Below are 18,904 nucleotides of genomic sequence, written 5' to 3' on the forward strand. Positions count from 1 at the left end.
ACTACAAACAGTTTCAGAAGCAGCAGGCCTGGATATGGCCTATGCTATAGCTACTAGCTACCCTAGTTTCAGCGGGGAACACTAGAGAAATGTTTAACACAGCAGAAAAATAGCAGTGAGACACTGAAAAAATGTCTTGCCTACAGAGAGGTACAAAGTCATAAAATACCAGGATTTGCAGGCAGAAACAAGGGTTGTTGTTGTTGTGTCTTTCGGCTTTTCCCGGTTAGGGGTCGCCACAACAGAACGCTGGTCCGCTAATGACTGGCAGTAGATTTTTACGTGCCGAGTTGCCAGCCCTGACGCACAACCTTCAACGAAGGTACGCCCATTCACGCATCTCCACGGATACCCAAACAGCTCCAATAGTCGTAGGTGCAATGGGTCATTAAATTTAGTGTCTTATTTAGGGGTCTATATTAAAATTGAGACACCTCACTTACGCGAATATGCAAACGACACATATACAGCGAACTGCGAAAACACCGAATGTCCTGAAGTGCGAAATTCGAAATGTCGAATTGTCAGTTGGCCCTTATCCGGTATAGCTCCCTAACGTAAATGTGCAATAGTTACAGACCTTAGGCTTTGGGTGCGGGTTAAGGTAGGTGCATACATAGCAATACATGCAACCTTTACTTTAGGATTAGAAGTAGGGTTATGTTAAGTGTATATATAGTAATATAGCTGTGTAGCTGAATCTATACATAATTTATACTTTTCCTGTACTTTGGTGTTGTTTGTTTATAGTTGGATACATTTGCGTCTAGTAAATGTTTGATTAGGATATGGGATATATGGGTGAAGTGTAGACATGGAGAAGTGTGGATTATTTATTTTGTTTGGGTAGGTAGTACATAGCAGATGGTGGGGTTGGCCAACTATGACAATTCGACATTCCGAATTTCATGCTTCAGGACGTTCGGTGTTTTCGAGGTTCGCTATATATGTGTCGACATTTCCGTATTCGCGTAAGTGATGTTTTGCGATTTTAATACAGACCCTTATTTAGATATGCTACTGACACATGCAACTCTGTATGAATTGCAAAAGAAGTCAATTCTGGGCACATTGCTGGTTCTGTGAAGAGCACTTTTGGCTAACATCGAATATTGAAAATATTGAAACAATACTAATTTCACAAACTTTAATCATACCCTCAGTTAGGAATGGGGTCCATTCCCATCATATTAGAAACCCAAAAACTTGGAGAAATTAAACCAGAGATATGTTTAGTGACCTCCAAGGTTTTTCAAGTTGGGTTGGGTTAGGTGTTTGGATAGGTACACAGTGAAGGATCACTGTATACCACTGTGTAAGCTATCCCCTATAATGTAGGTGTAGAGAATATGTTTTGACAGAGTATACTCCCTCAGTAATCAAATGTGTGAGGTACAAGTCTGTATTACTCATACAGCATATACGGTAGTCAAAGGAGAGTTTGTTACCCAAAAACGTGCCCAATTTTCTAATGGCAGCATCTATTTTAAGGAGGGTCTTTTATATGGTAGACATGTGAAAGACCCTGCTTCCCAAATCGTACGATGCTACATTTTCTCCCCTTCAGCTTTAGACCATATTTGTAACACCACAAGTTTGTCAGAGTTAGGTCCCCTGAGGATCTGAGTGCCTTCATGCGAGGTGATGATTGCCTCAAGCTTGCAGACATCCATGAGCCTGGTTAGCCTGAAGGCTTTAAATGTTGGACCTGACATTTAAGTAGTAAATGCCAAACAGAAGTGGTCCCAAAATACTGCCATGGAGTGCACCACTGATGGCAAGCCTCTTGGAATATAGTGTGCTAATAAATACAGGATTATAGGTTAGTAGGCTAACAGCCCTAGAGCCTTTTGAGCCTAGCCATTCATGTCCCAATTTTCAACAATTATCAGTTCAATACCCATAGGCAAGAATGGCCTAGGTATATGCCTGTGCTTTAGGGCATCTTCAACTGCCCCTGTCCATAAGGACCACAGGCAACAAAAGCCAGAGGTGAATTTGCGATTTCTCATCCATTGGTAAAACTGCATTTCAATAGTGAAGAGCTCTGTTTCACATGAATGGGGAGTCTGTTCCAGAGAAAGGATAATCTGAGACGCATACCATGCCTGGCCAACATGTTTTCTTTGTCACAGACAAGGTTTAGATCCTCAGATCAGGTAATTCTAGTGCTGTTTGTTCTGTGAATGTGCAGCAGATCCATAAGGACTGGATCGGAGAATGCCTGTAGGTTAAGTATAGATCACCCCAAAGTAAACTGTAGAAGACAGAGTGCAGGGACAGGGCTTTGAGGCAGTCTGCATGGGACATTATACCCTATATTCGTTTACTCAGATCTGTGGCCATGCCAGCCGTTACAAATGCTTGGTCAGGCACATGCCAAATGGTGCACTGTACTTGATTACTGGTCTAATGAGGGCTGAGAATAGCAGGACTATGATCTCTTATGATCTGGATGCCATGCCCTTACTTACGAGTTATGCCACATAGGATTTTTCTCACTAACATGAGTGTATGGTGATCAATGTTTAGTTACTGCCCATCTGAATTACCAAGTCCCTTACCACTGGGTCTACTCTTAGTGGAGTATCATCAATGTTGGAATTTGCAGGGGTGGGCATCTTCCCCAAAGGGTATGATTACACATTGAGTTTTAAGCCATGGCTTTGGCACCAGTTGTCTTTTAGACTTTCCTTGAGGATATCTATTCTTTGGTGGATTCAGTGACTGTACCCAGCTTGCAGTCACCAGTAAATTTGGTCAGCCAAAGGCCCTCTACATTTGCCTTGACTACACAGAAGTATGTTCCAAACAAAAGAAGTACCAACCCCTGGAGGACAGCACTAGTAACAAGCCTCGTGGTGGAGGTGGACTCCCCCTGTTGTAACTTCATGTGTCCTATCTGTAAGCCATCTGGCTATCCACTGGATGACGGAGATTGATGCCTAAACATGCAAGTTTGTCTGTACTATCCGAGTGAGACTGTGTGTCAACTGTCTTTGCCAGGAAAAGGTAGGCAGTATGTACCACTTTACCCTTGTCCATGGCTCTAAGGACCTTCTCGAAGTCAACCAAGTTTTGTAGGCATGATCTGCCCTTGATGAAAACTGAACTTAGACAGGAAATCAAACACTGGACCTATGTCTTTGTTTATCAAGTTCACAAAAATTCCTTCCATGGCCTTGCATATAAAACTTGTCAAACTTATGAGTCTGAAGTTCTCTGGGTCTGTTGATGGTTACCTCTGTGTAGAGGGATGAGAGCTGCAGTCCTCCATTCCCTATGGATGGATGAAGCCAGTCTGGAGGCTGTGGATGAATAGATTCTAGTAGGCATGACAGGTCATGTTTCAAATTATTTACAAGGCATCCTAAGATTATCAGGACACATTGATCTGTGTTTTTAGCTCTGGAGAGTGCAGTTAAGACCTTTTTTTTTGTGATATTGGAGAAATTGTAGAGGGCGTTTCCTTGGGTGAAACTGGGGGGTGAAAGTGGAGCTAAATTTATCAGCCAGGAAATTTGCTATTTCCCCCCAATTTAGTATATGAAGTTCCATGTATTGTTATTTCAGCACACACTGATGGGAGTTCCCCTTTTAGGTTGCATAAAAAAAACTTGAAAAATGCCTTATGGCTATCCTTAGCCTGGGAAGCTATTTTTGCCTCAAAACAGACTTTAGTCCCCTGGATTACTTCAGATTGATGAGGGAGTTCTGTATTTTGGGCATAGCCCTTACTATTTTTGGACATGATTTTCTTTTTGTTGTACAATATATTGATACTGGGGGCCCATCACTGAAGCTCGTTTCTGGAGTTTGGCCTAAGTTTATTTCGGTTTGCTACTGCTGTACTATGCAGTAACGTACATGCTTGTACAAGGTTTCTGTAAACACTTCTGCAAGTTCACCATGTTCGCCGAGTTTGGGGGGCGGTTAGAATTTGGCTATGCCTTCACTTAACAGGGAGGTAACCAGCCTTGGAAAAGTTCTTATAGGTTCTGGGGCTTTTTAGGAGGTCAGCCTTTATATTTATTTTAAGGATTACCACTTTGTGATCTGATCAGTAAAGATTACACAAGGAGGGGTGTAGCACACTCTATTTATGAGCACCAGATCCAGGATATTTGCACCACTAATAAGTGTGCAGATTAGCTGTTCCAGGGTATTTGCATTGACAAATTCCAGGAATATTTGCGCCTGCAGGTTACTGGATGTGTTATGTATCCTAGTTTATACTTTAAATCACCCATGAATAGATTCATAGGTAGATACTAGGAGGAAGCTACTACACTCTACAACAAAAGGAGGAAGCTACTACAAGATAGAGCAAAATCCTTAAAAGGTAAGACACCTTTGATCACTATAAGTAAAAAGCTAAGAGCTCTCATAAAATCATCCAAAGCAAATTTTGAGAGAAAAATAGCTAAAGACTCAAAAGACAATCATAAGGCCTTCTTTAGCTACGTTAGAAACCTGGGAGGAAACTCCCAGATATGCTCAGAACTAGTTCAAAATGATGTGAAGATTACTGATCCTACAGACATTGCCAACATACTGGCTGACAGGTTCAGTGCAAACTCCCCTCCCCAAAGGAGAGATATCTATACCAAATGGTTGCAGCCCCCCAAACATCTCAAACGCCCAAGTGAGAACTGCTCTCTCCAAAGCAAAAAACACAGCATCCATGGGACCTGATGGTGTCCCAGGCTGTGTGCTCCACGAACTCAACGAGGAATTAAACCCACAGCTAGGACAGCTGTTTAATCATAGTCTCACCTCTGGATACGTACCCAGGGAGTGGCGCACTGCGACTGTGGTCCCACTTCACAAAGGCGGTGCCTTCACAGACCCTGGAAATTACCGGCCCATTAGCTTGACAAGCCTGATCTGCAAAGCTATGGAGAGGATCATAATGGACCTCATAAATAAAGACATAGGGAATTTGCAGACTTTGGATCCAACCCAGTTTGGCTTTGTCAAAGGCAGATCATGCCTTTTAAACTTGGTTGACTTTTTCGAAACAGTCACCAAAGCCATTGATGAGGGAAAGGCAGTCCATACAGCCTACCTCACTCTGGCGAAGGCCTTCGACACAATACCCCACTCGGGTATCATTGAAAAACTCATCAGCTTAAATGTTAACCCATACATCACAAGATGGGTTGCAAACTGGCTGAGCGACAAAACCCACAGGGTCAGAGTTGCTGGCGCCATGTCAGACTCAAAGCCTGTCACAAGTGGTGTCCCACAGGGCTCAGTCCTGGGCCCACTCTTGTTTGGCATCTACTTTTCCGAAGTACAAGCAAACACAGGAGGGTTATGGCTGACAAAGTTTGCAGATGACTGCAAACTGGGCGCCGTAGTCGAAAACACATCTGACACAGATATCCTTCAGAAGGGTCACACAGAAGCGGATGACTGGTGCCAGAGCCATGGCCTAAAGTTAAATGCCAAAAAATGCATAGTCATACCCTTCGGGAAAAACAAGGTTACCCCTAGCTACCATATAGGTGGTAATCCTCTGAGCACAGAAGAAGTTATCAGGGACCTGGGGACCCAGGTTGACAGTAGCCTGTCATTCGACACCCATGTAGCTAAAGTAGTTAGGAAGACCTTCTACATTGCCCACCTTATCATGAAGGGATTCACATCTAGATCAAGGGAGGTCATAGTCTCCCTATACTCATCACTCATCAGACCAATGATTGAGTACAATGCCCCTTTCGGAATGTATCTGACCCGACACTTGCAGCAGCTGGAGAGGCCACAAAAGTTCCTCACCAAAAGGATAAAGGGTCTCAAAAATCTGTCCTATGCTGCCCGACTGAAAGAACTCCAGCTCTATTCAGTCGCTTACCGCTTGCTCAGAGGTGACCTTTGCCTGACATACAAGGCCATGTCTAACCCAGATTTGATGAATATGCTTCACCTCAAAAAATCTAGATCCGTCAGAGCCACAAGGCGGAGACTTAAACCTCGACACGGCTATTAATAGGACGTGCTGGAGGGATAGATTCATCACCCAAAGACTCCCTATGCTGTGGAACAAAATCCCGGTATATGTGAGGCAGAGCACCTCGCTGGCCTTGTTCAAGAGAAATCTTGACCAATGGATGGGAGATCGCAGATATACTCCAGGGATTACCTCAGTGTCACTGCTAGACAGAGGCACAGCAAAATAATGGGTATAATTCCCCATACAAAAGGGGTGGCGTAAGCCACAAAACTATGGGCTAGGCTTATAAATGCCCTCGGGCAGATAGCCTAGTATGAACCTATGAACCTATAAGACACTTATAAGCCTAGCCATAATGTGTTGGCTTTCGCCACCCTCTTAGATTAGCTTCCTGTGCCTCTGCCCAGCAGAGCCATTGAAGTGATCCCCGGGGGAATATGATGTCAAGCTGAGTTGCTGGTGACTCCAGTACTTTCAAGTATGTTGTATGGTTAAACTGGGTCAGACAGGGTACTATAGCTAGCAAGCATATGATACTGGACTTCACCTAAGGTTATTTGGACATGAAGTAATTTCAAGTATGACATTAACTTATCTTGAAGTGTGCTTACTTTTTATGTAGACTGACACACCACCTCCTCCTCTTGTCCCTTCTTGTGAGGTACAACGCAGTGATGTTTATTGAAGCACCTTTTGATTTAACTACAGCATTCAGTCTTCTTGGATACACACCTGCCACCAATTAAATGAAGGCTGATTAACCCCAAATAAAGTTCAGCTGTACTAGTAGGATTTTCCTGACATTTACTCAGTTGCCTGCTACAGCAAAAGACATGGTTCACAGAGAGCTTACAAAGCATCAAAGGGATCTCACTGTTGAAAGGTATCAGTCAGGAGAAGGGTAAAAAGATATTTCCACAGCATTAGATATACCATGCAACACAGTGAAGACAGTCATCAAAAAGTGGAGAAAATATGGGACAAAAATGACATTGCAAAGAACTGGACGTCCCTCCTAAATTGATGAAAAGACAATGAAAACTGTTCAGTGAGGCTGGCAGAAGACCTACAGCAACACTGAAGGAGCTGCAAGACTTTCTGGCATGTACTGGTTGTGTACTACATGCGACAATAATCTCCCATGTTTCTCCATATGTCTGGACTATGGGGTAGGGTTGCAAGAAGGAAGCCTTTTCTTACACAAAAAAAATCCAGGCCTGGATAAAATTTGCAAAATAATACATCAAGTCTCCCAAAAGCAGGTGGGAAAATGTGTTATAGTCTGAGGAGACCAAGGTTGAACTTTTTGGCCACAATTCCAAACGGTACATTTGGCACAAAACACTTCATATTTCCAAATGAACACCATCACCACGGTGAAGCATGGTGGTGGCAGTATCATGCTTTGGGATTGCTCTTCTTCAGCTGGAACTGGGAAACAAGGTGGAGGGAATTATGAACAGTTCCAAATACCAGTCACTTTTGGCCCAAAACCTCCAGGTGTCTGCTAGGAAGCTGAAGATGAAGAGGAATTTCACCTTTCAACACAACAATGACCCCAAACATACATCCAAATCAACAAAAGAATGGCTTTACCAGAAGAAAATTAAAGTTTTGAAATGGCCCACCAGATCTCAGACCCAAATCCAATAGAAAATTTGCGGGGTGACCTGATGAAGGCTGTGCACAACAGATGCCATCGCAGTCTGCCAGATTTGGAGCCTTTTGCAAGGAAAACAAGGCAAATACTGCCAAGTCAAGCTGTGCCATGCTGACAGACTCCTATCCAGGAAGATTGAATGCTGTAATTAAATCAAAAGGTGCTTCAACAAAGTATTAGTTTAAGGGTGTGAACACAACAAAAGTACTAGTTTAAGGGTGTGCACACTTATGCAACCAGCTTATTGTACTTTTTTATTTTTCCCCTAATAGAGGTTTGTTTTTCGATTGAATTGTACAGGTTATAGGTCACATTAAAGGTGGGAAAAGTTTTCAAATGATTTATTGTGGTCTCATTTTTTATATCCCAAAAACCTGGCATTTTAACAGGAGTGTGTAAACTTTTTATATCCACTGAATGCCATCAAGTTCTGAGTGGATGATGTTATTACAGATAAGACTAGTGCAATGCCAGTCATTATTTCTGTGGTCCTTTACATAATTAATTTTTCTGGTTATCCTTTGCTGGTACAGCAATTTTTAGTTCACAAATAACTCTTCTGGATTTGATCTTGCTCCCAAGTTCTTTGCTAAAACTTCCAAGATCAAGTTTAACACAGTGGATTTTTTGAGACTCTTTAGGGCTATGCTTTTTTTTGTTTTACTGTAGAATTTGTTTATTACAAAGTTCCACAAATAACTTATAGATATGTTTTGCTGTAAAATGTTTTGGCATTCTTTATTTAATAAATTTAGAGAAAATTAAGTTACACTCATACTCTTAACCCCAAAAGTTTACATAAAATAGCAATACGATAATACCTAACTGAGAAAAGTCATAAAAGAAATCATACATCATCTTCTTCTTTCGGCTGCTCCGTTAGAAATATGGAGGCCACAAAGTTCCTCACCAAAAGGATAAAGGGTCTCAAAATCTGTCCTATGCTGCCCGACTGAAAGAACTCCAGCTCTATTCAGTAAACACTTGCTCAGAGGTGACCTTTGCCTGACATACAAGGCCATGTCTAACCCAGATTTGATGAATATGCTTCACCTCAAAAATCTAGATCCGTCAGAGCCACAAGGCGGGAGACTTAAACCTCGACCGCGGCTATTAATAGGGCGTGCTGGAGGGATAGATTCATCACCCAAAGACTCCTATGCTGTGGAACAAAATCCGGTATATGTGAGGCAGAGCACCTGCTGGCCTTGTTCAAGAAATCTTGACCAATGGATGGGAGATCGCAGATATACTCCAGGGATTACCTCAGTGTCACTGCTAGACAGAGGCACAGCAAAATAATGGGTATAGTTCCCCATACAAAAAGGGTGGCGTAAGCCACAAAACTATGGGCTAGGCTTATAAATGCCCTCGGGCAGATAGCCTAGTATGAACCTATGAACCTATAAGACACTTATAAGCCTAGCCATAATGTGTTGGCTTTGCCACCCTCTTAGATTAGCTTCCTGTGCCTCTGCAGCAGAGCCATTGAAGTGATCCCCGGGGGAATATGATGTCAAGCTGAGTTGCTGGTGACTCCAGTACTTTCAAGTATGTTGTATGGTTAAACTGGGTCAGACAGGGTACTATAGCTAGCAAGCATATGATACTGGACTTCACCTAAGGTTATTTGGACATGAAGTAATTTCAAGTATGACATTAACTTATCTTGAAGTGTGCTTACTTTTTATGTAGACTGACACACCACCTCCTCCTCTTGTCCCTTCTTGTGAGGTACAAGCGCAGTGATGTTTATTGAAGCACCTTTTGATTTAACTACAGCATTCAGTCTTCTTGGATACACACCTGCCACCAATTAAATGAAGGCTGATTAACCCCAAATAAAGTTCAGCTGTACTAGTAGGATTTTCCTGACATTTACTCAGTTGCCTGCTACAGCAAAAGACATGGTTCACAGAGAGCTTACAAAGCATCAAAGGGATCTCACTGTTGAAAGGTATCAGTCAGGAGAAGGGTAAAAAGATATTTCCACAGCATTAGATATACCATGCAACACAGTGAAGACAGTCATCAAAAAGTGGAGAAAATATGGGACAAAAATGACATTGCAAAGAACTGGACGTCCCTCCTAAATTGATGAAAAGACAATGAAAACTGTTCAGTGAGGCTGGCAGAAGACCTACAGCAACACTGAAGGAGCTGCAAGACTTTCTGGCATGTACTGGTTTGTGTACTACATGCGACAATAATCTCCCATGTTTCTCCATATGTCTGGACTATGGGGTAGGGTTGCAAGAAGGAAGCCTTTTCTTACACAAAAAAAATCCAGGCCTGGATAAAATTTGCAAAATAATACATCAAGTCTCCCAAAAGCAGGTGGGAAAATGTGTTATAGTCTGAGGAGACCAAGGTTGAACTTTTTGGCCACAATTCCAAGCGGTACATTTGGCACAAAACACTTCATATTTCCAAATGAACACCATCACCACGGTGAAGCATGGTGGTGGCAGTATCATCTTTGGGATTGCTCTTCTTCAGCTGGAACTGGAAACAAGGTGGAGGTATGAACAGTTCCAAATACCAGTCACTTTTGGCCCCAAAACCTCCAGGTGTCTGCTAGGAAGCTGAAGATGAAGAGGAATTTCACCTTTCAACACAACAATGACCCCAAACATACATCCAAATCAACAAAAGAATGGCTTTACCAGAAGAAAATTAAAGTTTTGAAATGGCCCACCAGATCTCAGACCCAAATCCAATAGAAAATTTCTTGGGGTGACCTGATGAAGGCTGTGCACAACAGATGCCATCGCAGTCTGCCAGATTTGGAGCCTTTTGCAAGGAAAACAAGGCAAATACTGCCAAGTCAAGCTGTGCCATGCTGACAGACTCCTATCCAGGAAGATTGAATGCTGTAATTAAATCAAAAGGTGCTTCAACAAAGTATTAGTTTAAGGGTGTGAACACAACAAAAGTACTAGTTTAAGGGTGTGCACACTTATGCAACCAGCTTATTGTACTTTTTTATTTTTCCCCTAATAGAGGTTTGTTTTTCGATTAGATTGTACAGGTTATAGGTCACATTAAAGGTGGGAAAAGTTTTCAAATGATTTATTGTGGTCTCATTTTTTATATCCCAAAAACCTGGCATTTTAACAGGAGTGTGTAAACTTTTTATATCCACTGAATGCCATCAAGTTCTGAGTGGATGATGTTATTACAGATAAGACTAGTGCAATGCCAGTCATTATTTCTGTGGTCCTTTACATAATTAATTTTTCTGGTTATCCTTTGCTGGTACAGCAATTTTTAGTTCACAAATAACTCTTCTGGATTTGATCTTGCTCCCAAGTTCTTTGCTAAAACTTCCAAGATCAAGTTTAACACAGTGGATTTTTTGAGACTCTTTAGGGCTATGCTTTTTTTTGTTTTACTGTAGAATTTGTTTATTACAAAGTTCCACAAATAACTTATAGATATGTTTTGCTGTAAAATGTTTTGGCATTCTTTATTTAATAAATTTAGAGAAAATTAAGTTACACTCATACTCTTAACCCCAAAAGTTTACATAAAATAGCAATACGATAATACCTAACTGAGAAAAGTCATAAAAGAAATCATACATCATCTTCTTCTTTCGGCTGCTCCCGTTAGGGGTTGCATCAATAGATCAACTGTTTCCATTTCCTCCTGTCCTCTGCATCTTGCTCTGTCACACCAACCACCTGCATGTCCTCTCTCACCACATCCATAAACCTCATCTTAGGCCTTCCTCTTTTCCTGTTACCTGGCAGCCTCATCCTTAGCATCTTTTTCCCAATATACTCTGCATCCCTCCTCAGTACATGTCCAAACCAACGTAATCTTGCCTCTCTGGCTTTGTCTCCAAACCTTCCAACCTGGGCTGACCCTCTAATATACTTATTCCTAATCCTGTCCATCCTCATCACACCCAGTGCCAATCCTAACATCTTCAACTCTGCCACGTCAAGCTCGGACTCTTGCCTTTTTGTCAGTGCCACTGTCTCCAACCCATATAACATAGCTGGTCTCATTACCCTCTTGTAGACCTTCCCTTTCACTCTTACTGATACTCATCTGTCACAAATCACTCCTGACACTCTTCTTCACCCACTCCATCCTGCCTGTACTCGCTTCTTTACCTCTCTTCCATACTCACCATTACTCTGAACTACTGATCCCAAGTATTTAAACTCATCCACCTTCGCCACCTCTCCTCCCTGCATCCTCACCATTCCTCTATCCTCCCTCTCATTCACATACATACATTCTGTCTTACTCCTGCTGACCTTCATTCCTCTTCTCTCTAGAACATATCTCCGCCTCTCCAGGGTCATCTCCACCTGTTCCCTACTCACTACAGATCACAAAGAAATCATACATATATATTCTATATATATTCTATAGCTATGTCAAGAATCTAGATGGCAACACCCAGATCTGCTCTGAGTTACAGCACAAAAGCATGACAATTGCAGAACCAACTGATATTGTCAACATCCTGGAAGATTGGTTCACTGCTAACTTTACCCCCTTCTCACCCCCTAAAGGGCCCATATCTATACAGAAAGAATGCATAGTCGCTGTAATCACAACTACGCAGGTAAAACCTGCACTCTCTAAAGCCAAAAACACAGCATCCATGGGACCGGACAACATCCCAGGCTGCGTTTTACACGAACTTCAGAACAAACTGGCTCCCCGCTTAAGCACCATGTTCAATAATAGCCTCGCATCAGGCTTTCTGCCCACTGAATGGCACACAGCAACAGTTATCCCACTCCAAAAAGGGGGAGTCACCACTGATCCCGGGAACTATCGACCTATTAGCCTGATGAGCCTGGTCTGCAAGGCCATGGAATGTATCACCATGGAACTCATAAACAAAGACATTGGTAACCTCTGGATCCCACCCAGTTCGGGTTTGTGAAAGGCAGATAATTTCTCCGGAACCTGATCGACTTCTTTGAGGCAGTCACCAAAGCCGTGGATGAGGGTAAGGTGGTTCACGCAGCCTATCCTAACCTCGCCAAGGCTTTCAACACCATCTCCCATTCTGGAATTACAGCTGAAGTAACTAAACTAGGTATAAATCCCTATGTCACAAGATGGGTTGCCAACTGGCTCACTGACAGAACCCACACTGTAAAATTTGCAGACTCCAAATCTGACCTCAAGGCAGTGACAAGTTGAGTGCCACAGGGTTCCGTCCTGGGACCTCTCCTGTTTGGTATCTACTTCTCTAAAGTACAGGCTAACACAGAAGGCCTCTGGCTGACGAAGTTCGCAGATGTCTGCAAACTAGCAGCTATAGTCAAGTCCCCCAAATGATGTGGACATCCTACAGAAGGGCCTCACTGAGACAGATGCCTGGTGTCACAGAGCCATGGCCTCAAGCTCAATGCCAAAAAAGTGCAGTGTCATCCCCTTTGGTAAAAACTCTGTACCTATGTACTACCACATAGGCAGCAATCTACTTAACACTGAATGCGTGATAAGAGACCTTGGGACCCAGGTGGACAGTAGTCTCTCCTTTGATAGTCACATCGCCACAGTAGTCAGGAAGTCCTTCTACATGGCACACCTCATCATAAAAGGGTTCTCATCTAGGAAAAAAAAAAAAAAAGAGGTCATTGTTCCCCTCTACTCGTCACTCATTAGACCCATTATAGAGTACAACTCCCCTTTTGGAATGTACCTCACAAGACATCTGCAGCAGCTGGAAAAGCCACAAATGTACCTCACAAAGAGGATTACTGGCCTCAAACAAATGCCCTACACTGACCACCTCAAAAAACTCCAGCTTTACTCCGTAGCATATCACCTTCTCCAAGGTGATCTCTGCCTAACATATAACGCTATGTCAAACCCAGAGCTGTTGGACATGCTACACCTAAAGAAATCCCAATCCCTCCAAGCTACACGCTCTAGGGACCTAAACCTTGTCACCACAATAAACAGGACACGCTGGAAGGATAGATTCCTGTCCCAGAACATCCTATACTCTGGAACAAGCTACCCATCTATGTCAAGCAAAGTTCTACATTAGCACTCAAGAAAAATCTTGAGGAGTGGATGGGAAATGGGAAATATACCCCGGGGATCACTTCTGTGTTGCTGCTGGACAGTGGCACAGGAAAATAGCTTTCTTGGGTGGCGTAAGCTATGGTACCTTGCTGGCTAGGCTTACGTAGGCCCTTGGGCCAATAGCCTAGTGCAACCTATGAACCTATAAAAAACAAAAAAAAGAATAAAAAGTATCAGACACAAAAAACATATTACATTGCTTCAATTATAAAAATAGAATTAGTGCTAAACTACAAATGACAACAAAACCTTAGATAACTTTTTAAAACACAATTTTTCAAAGAAATTATCCCCTAAAAACATTGCCAAAATTGATAAAGCCTTTACCTTCAAAGAATTAAAAAAATCAAGTAAAAAATCTAGAAACAAAAAGTGTCAGGGCTAGATGGTCTGATTCCTGAAATATATAAATTTTTACCAGACAACATACTAAGAATCTTGTTAAATACATGCCACAAAGTTAAAAACATCAAATATTCCACCATCATGTAAATTTTCTTTTGTTTCCCCTATAAAGCCTGACAATTAACCCACTTTTTGCTCTTCCTATAGACCTATTTCCCTTCTAAACATGGACTATAAGACTTTCATGGCTATTCTTGCAAACGGACTGAAGGTTATCCTCTCTGAATTGCTAAAAAATGACCAGACAGGTTTTATAATAGAAAAGTTCAAGAGAACATAGACTCTTCTCTTTAATAGATACAAACAAAAAGAAAAATGAATTGACCATAATAAGTTTCGATATAGACAAAGCTTTTGACTCTTAGCTGGCCCTATCTACTTAAAGTATTACAAGAATATAGATTTTCTCTAGATTTTTTTAAGTTAATTAAAAAGCTTTATGAAAATTCTATTTCCTTTGTAAAGATTGGCTCTTTATCTTCCCCTTTCAAAATTTTGAAAAGGCACAAAACAAGGTTGCCCATTATCTCCTTTAATTTTTGCCCTTGCCATAGAACCTTTTGCTAATTACATCAGAAACAATACAAACATCAAAAGGTTTACACATAACGATTTATCATCCAAGATCCAATTATTTGACGATGACTTATTACTAACTAGTGGTGACACTGACGCCTCAACAGACGACTTAGTCCTATACATTTATTTGAAAGCTTATCAGGTCTAAAACTTGACCATAACAAAACTTGAACACTTTTAATAAACAAGAAAGTCACCACTAAATTGACAACTTACAAACATTTTAACTGGGACACGGCATATATTAAATATTTAGGTCTATCTATTAAATCTAATCTTAAAGAAACTGTCAATTAATTATCAATACCCAATTAATTCAATTACCAGTATAACATAACTGGAATAAACTATTTTTTACTTTCAACGACAAGTTAACATTAATCACAATTATATTACTTCCCAAAATTCGCTTTATAAATCCGTCTTTAATTATCCCCCCCACTTTAAAAAAAAAAAATTGCAAAATTATTATATTAACATTTCTCTGGTACCTTAAAAACCCCAGAATATCTTTACAAAGACGCACAAGCTAGCTGGGAAGAAGGGTGTATTGGGTTCCCTATCATCAATTTGTACATTAACGCTGCCATTATTAATGTAATATTCTTATGGATTAATACTTCATACACATCATATTGGAAAGTTATGCATGAAACTATTAAATGATTGTTTCTTGAACCAATTATTCAAATAGATAAGAATATTTTTATATGGTCAAAAAATATATATATGCAAGACAATGTCACAAAAGTAAAACACATGAAGCAAATAATCCAACAAAAAAATGTCACAGGATACCTTCTCCTTGAAAAGAACCAGATACCAGGCAGAGTAAGGTTATAAGCGCTTTTGTTTCCTTTATTCACACTCAATACAAACGGAACTTCATCAGATACAAAACCTTACACACTCCCCCTTTTTATATACAATTCAATTGCTTAATCACAATCAATTAACTTAAATGAAGTAATTAGTTAAATGTGCTCTCAAGTTAAAAACACATTAATATGTTCTTTAAAAATATATTGCTATGTATAATACATAAATAATTCTCCTATAAAAACACATATATAATAAACATTTCATCGGTTAATATATATATATATATATATATATATATTTATACTAAGTTAATTGCTTCTATGTTCAACCACTTAAACCATTTTCATCCAATCTCATCTGCCTTTAAATGAAGCAAGCTCCTTAGAGAAATCCTGTCATTAATACCAGGAAAAACTGTAGCATTCAACAACACCTGCCAGTGTGTTTCCCTGTATTCTAAAAAACAGGGCCAATTACCACCCCCCCTCTCTCCTGTCTACCTACCTTTTCCAACACACAGAAGAGGATTTTTTTAAATCCTTACAATTTATGCTACGTCTAAATAAGGCATTTGTTTTATCTTGTCTCCTAATTGCATTGCTTTGTCAGTTACAGACCATGCCTACCTCGCACTGGCGTAAGGCAGCACCTCCACTTTGATATGGGATACCAGAAAGCTTGCCAGGAACCACATCCCTTCTCCCACAATGGCCATGTACATCCTCCCCTCCCATCTCATTCTAGTGCCAGAGCCTCTTCCTGAACTCTGGCCACTTAAGCTGTAGCCAAGGTTTTATCCCTCTATACCATGGAGCTCTAGAGACCTAATTTTACTACTTCTGATAAGGATTTATGACATCTAGCACTCAAACCACATGGTCTGAATCTTGCTACAGGTAGAATTTGAACACTCTGTTGTAATGCTGCACTATTCTGAAAGCAACTAACATCTTTCATCTACATGACAGCAATCAACAGCAACAACAGATTGCTAAGCACTATTCATTTTAATACAACATAATTATTGCTAATTAGAAAAAAATTACCTGCAACAGTTTTTGCAAGCAGAGTGACTGTCCATATTTTGCTGCAAGGTGCATGGCATTTCTTCCTGAGGACAAAACAAACACTGTGCAAATACGGATTTATATATTCAGATTTGAAAGCTAAAAGCATGAACAATCATTGCATTGCTGAAACAGTTCTAGACGGAATGCAAAATGTTTCTTCTTAGCATTCGGATCACATTCTGCAGAAGTTCACATCTATAAAACCAAGATATTTATAAATTACACATGCTGAGTTACAAAACAGACATTTTTGAGATTCATTCGATAACCATGTAAAATGTTGGGATCCACTACAGTGAGTTATGAAAAACAGACTCAGAATGCCTGAAAAAAAATGGACTTAAAAGATACTAAGCCAAAAATGGCCATTTCTCAGGATATTAACTTTTCTATGAGGTACAGCAATCTTGGAGTTGGTAAAGTTCAGAGGTATGGGGGACTTGCACTCTAGCAAAAAAAGAAGTTATGTCTTACCATAACATTCCATCTGAGTTGTTGATCTTCTTCCAGTCATCACTGATGGACTTGGTTCTGAGCCCTCGAAATCGAGTCGGCCTTATACCAAGCTTGAGTGCACCAAAAACTCACGAGCTAAGCTGCGACCCACAATGCCCTTCACTCAGTTACCTCAGATCGAGTTTGCATGCAGCATATAGAAAAAACAAAGTCAGAGGCCATCTCTGCGCAGAAAGCCTGAAACACCACAAAGACCCAAAAGATCCACCAGGAGCCTTTGGTGGGGGTCGGTGGGAGGGTGTGATGACTAGAAAAAGATCAATAACTCAGACAGAACATTAATAAGACATGACTTCTTTACCTGAAGTTGTTAATCTTCTTCCTATTCATCACTGATGGGACAGAATCCCAAGTTACTAGGAGACCCTAGGCGGCCCTTATGGAAGAACACTCCTGAGAACCATTGAGCCAAAGACCGCTCTTCCCCTGGAGATCAGATCCAATTTGTAATGCTTGATGAAGGTATGGGGTTTAGCCCAAACGGCTGCTGCACAGATGTCATCCATGGAGCCCCTACAGTGGAAGGCAACTGATGCTGTGATAGCCCTAGTTGAGAGAGCTTTGATCAGGCTTAGATTCATTTGTAACCAAATATGAGAAGCTAATGCAATCCCTGAGCCATTTTGACAAAGTAACTTTAGATACTGCACACCCCATTCTAAGACCAGAAAAGGAAATGAAAAGTTGGTCCGACTTGCAAAGGGACTTAGTTCTGTCCAGGTAGAAATGTAGTTGTCTATGAACGTCCAATGAATGCAGGCAGTATTCTCCCTTGTTTGAATAATTTGGAAAGAATACAGGGAGCTCAATGGAATGGTTAATAGAAAAATTGGAAACCACCTTGAGGAGAAAGGATGGATTAGTACGAAGTGATACTCTGACCTTATGGAAGATCAGATAAGGGCTTTTGATACATAAGGCTTGCAACTCAGATATTCGTCTGGCTGAAGTGACCGCCACCAGAAACGAGGATTTCTGTGACTGGAATTTTAGATCACATATCACAGCAGGCTCAAAAGGGGATAGAGAGAGAGAGAGACTGGAGAACCCGGGAGAGATTCCATGCATCCATCGGCTGCCTGATGGGAGGTCTGCTGTGGAAAATTCCCTTGAGGAAGGTCTTGCAAAGTCGGGAAATAAGTGGGACTCCATCTGAACCATTATGGAAGTTGGAAATAGCTGCTAAATGGACTTGAATGTTGGAAGTTGATGCACCATTGTTGAACAACTCAGGAAGGTAATAAAGAATAGTAGCTACAGGAGCTGAAAACGGATCTAGCTTCTGATTATGTGACCAGATAGAGAATCTTTTCCAAGTCTTCTGATGGATGGTTTATGGGAAGCCAGGATCATCATGGACAGATGAGGACAGGGATTCCTGCTGGCAACTAACAGAAGTGGAGAAACCAAGCAGTCAGTTTGAGAGTGGACAGATTCGGTGGAGTCAGCCCTTGTGGGTGAGACAGGACGTCCTGACGAGTCTCTAGGATCCAAGGAGATTGTAACAGATGAGGTCGGAGGAAGGGAAACCACACCTGACGAAGCCAGAACGGGGCAATGAGGATCACTTTTCTTATCAACCGAATAGCTTTCTTTAAAAAATGGGGGATCAGAGGTATCGGAGGATAAGCATAAAGGAGACCCGTGGGCCAATCGTGAATCAAAGCGCCTCTCGGTGACTCCTCGTGAGGGGGAAAGAGGGCAAAGTAGCTGCTGCATTTTGTTTGAGGGGGAAGAGAAAAGATACAGCATGGCTGGCCACAATGGCTGAAGATTTCTGCCGTCACACACGGAATGAGAGACCACTCGTGAGGACAGAAGATGCAT

At 41.3% G+C, this 18,904-nt stretch overlaps 1 protein-coding gene across 1 annotated transcript in view; it reads right to left on the reverse strand.

The window, feature by feature from the left end:
• Positions 1–18,904, reverse strand: part of UACA (uveal autoantigen with coiled-coil domains and ankyrin repeats) — an 845,278-nt gene that overhangs the window by 687,571 nt on the left and 138,803 nt on the right. Inside the window, exon 4 of the mRNA XM_044077695.1 lies at positions 16,538–16,602. Within this exon, the coding sequence (XP_043933630.1) occupies positions 16,538–16,602 (65 nt within the window). The remainder of the gene's footprint in view (positions 1–16,537; positions 16,603–18,904) is intronic.

This window comes from Protopterus annectens, chromosome 7.part0 (assembly GCF_019279795.1).
Source record: "Protopterus annectens isolate FY-2018-M chromosome 7.part0, PAN1.0, whole genome shotgun sequence".
NCBI classification, from domain to species: domain Eukaryota; kingdom Metazoa; phylum Chordata; order Ceratodontiformes; family Protopteridae; genus Protopterus; species Protopterus annectens.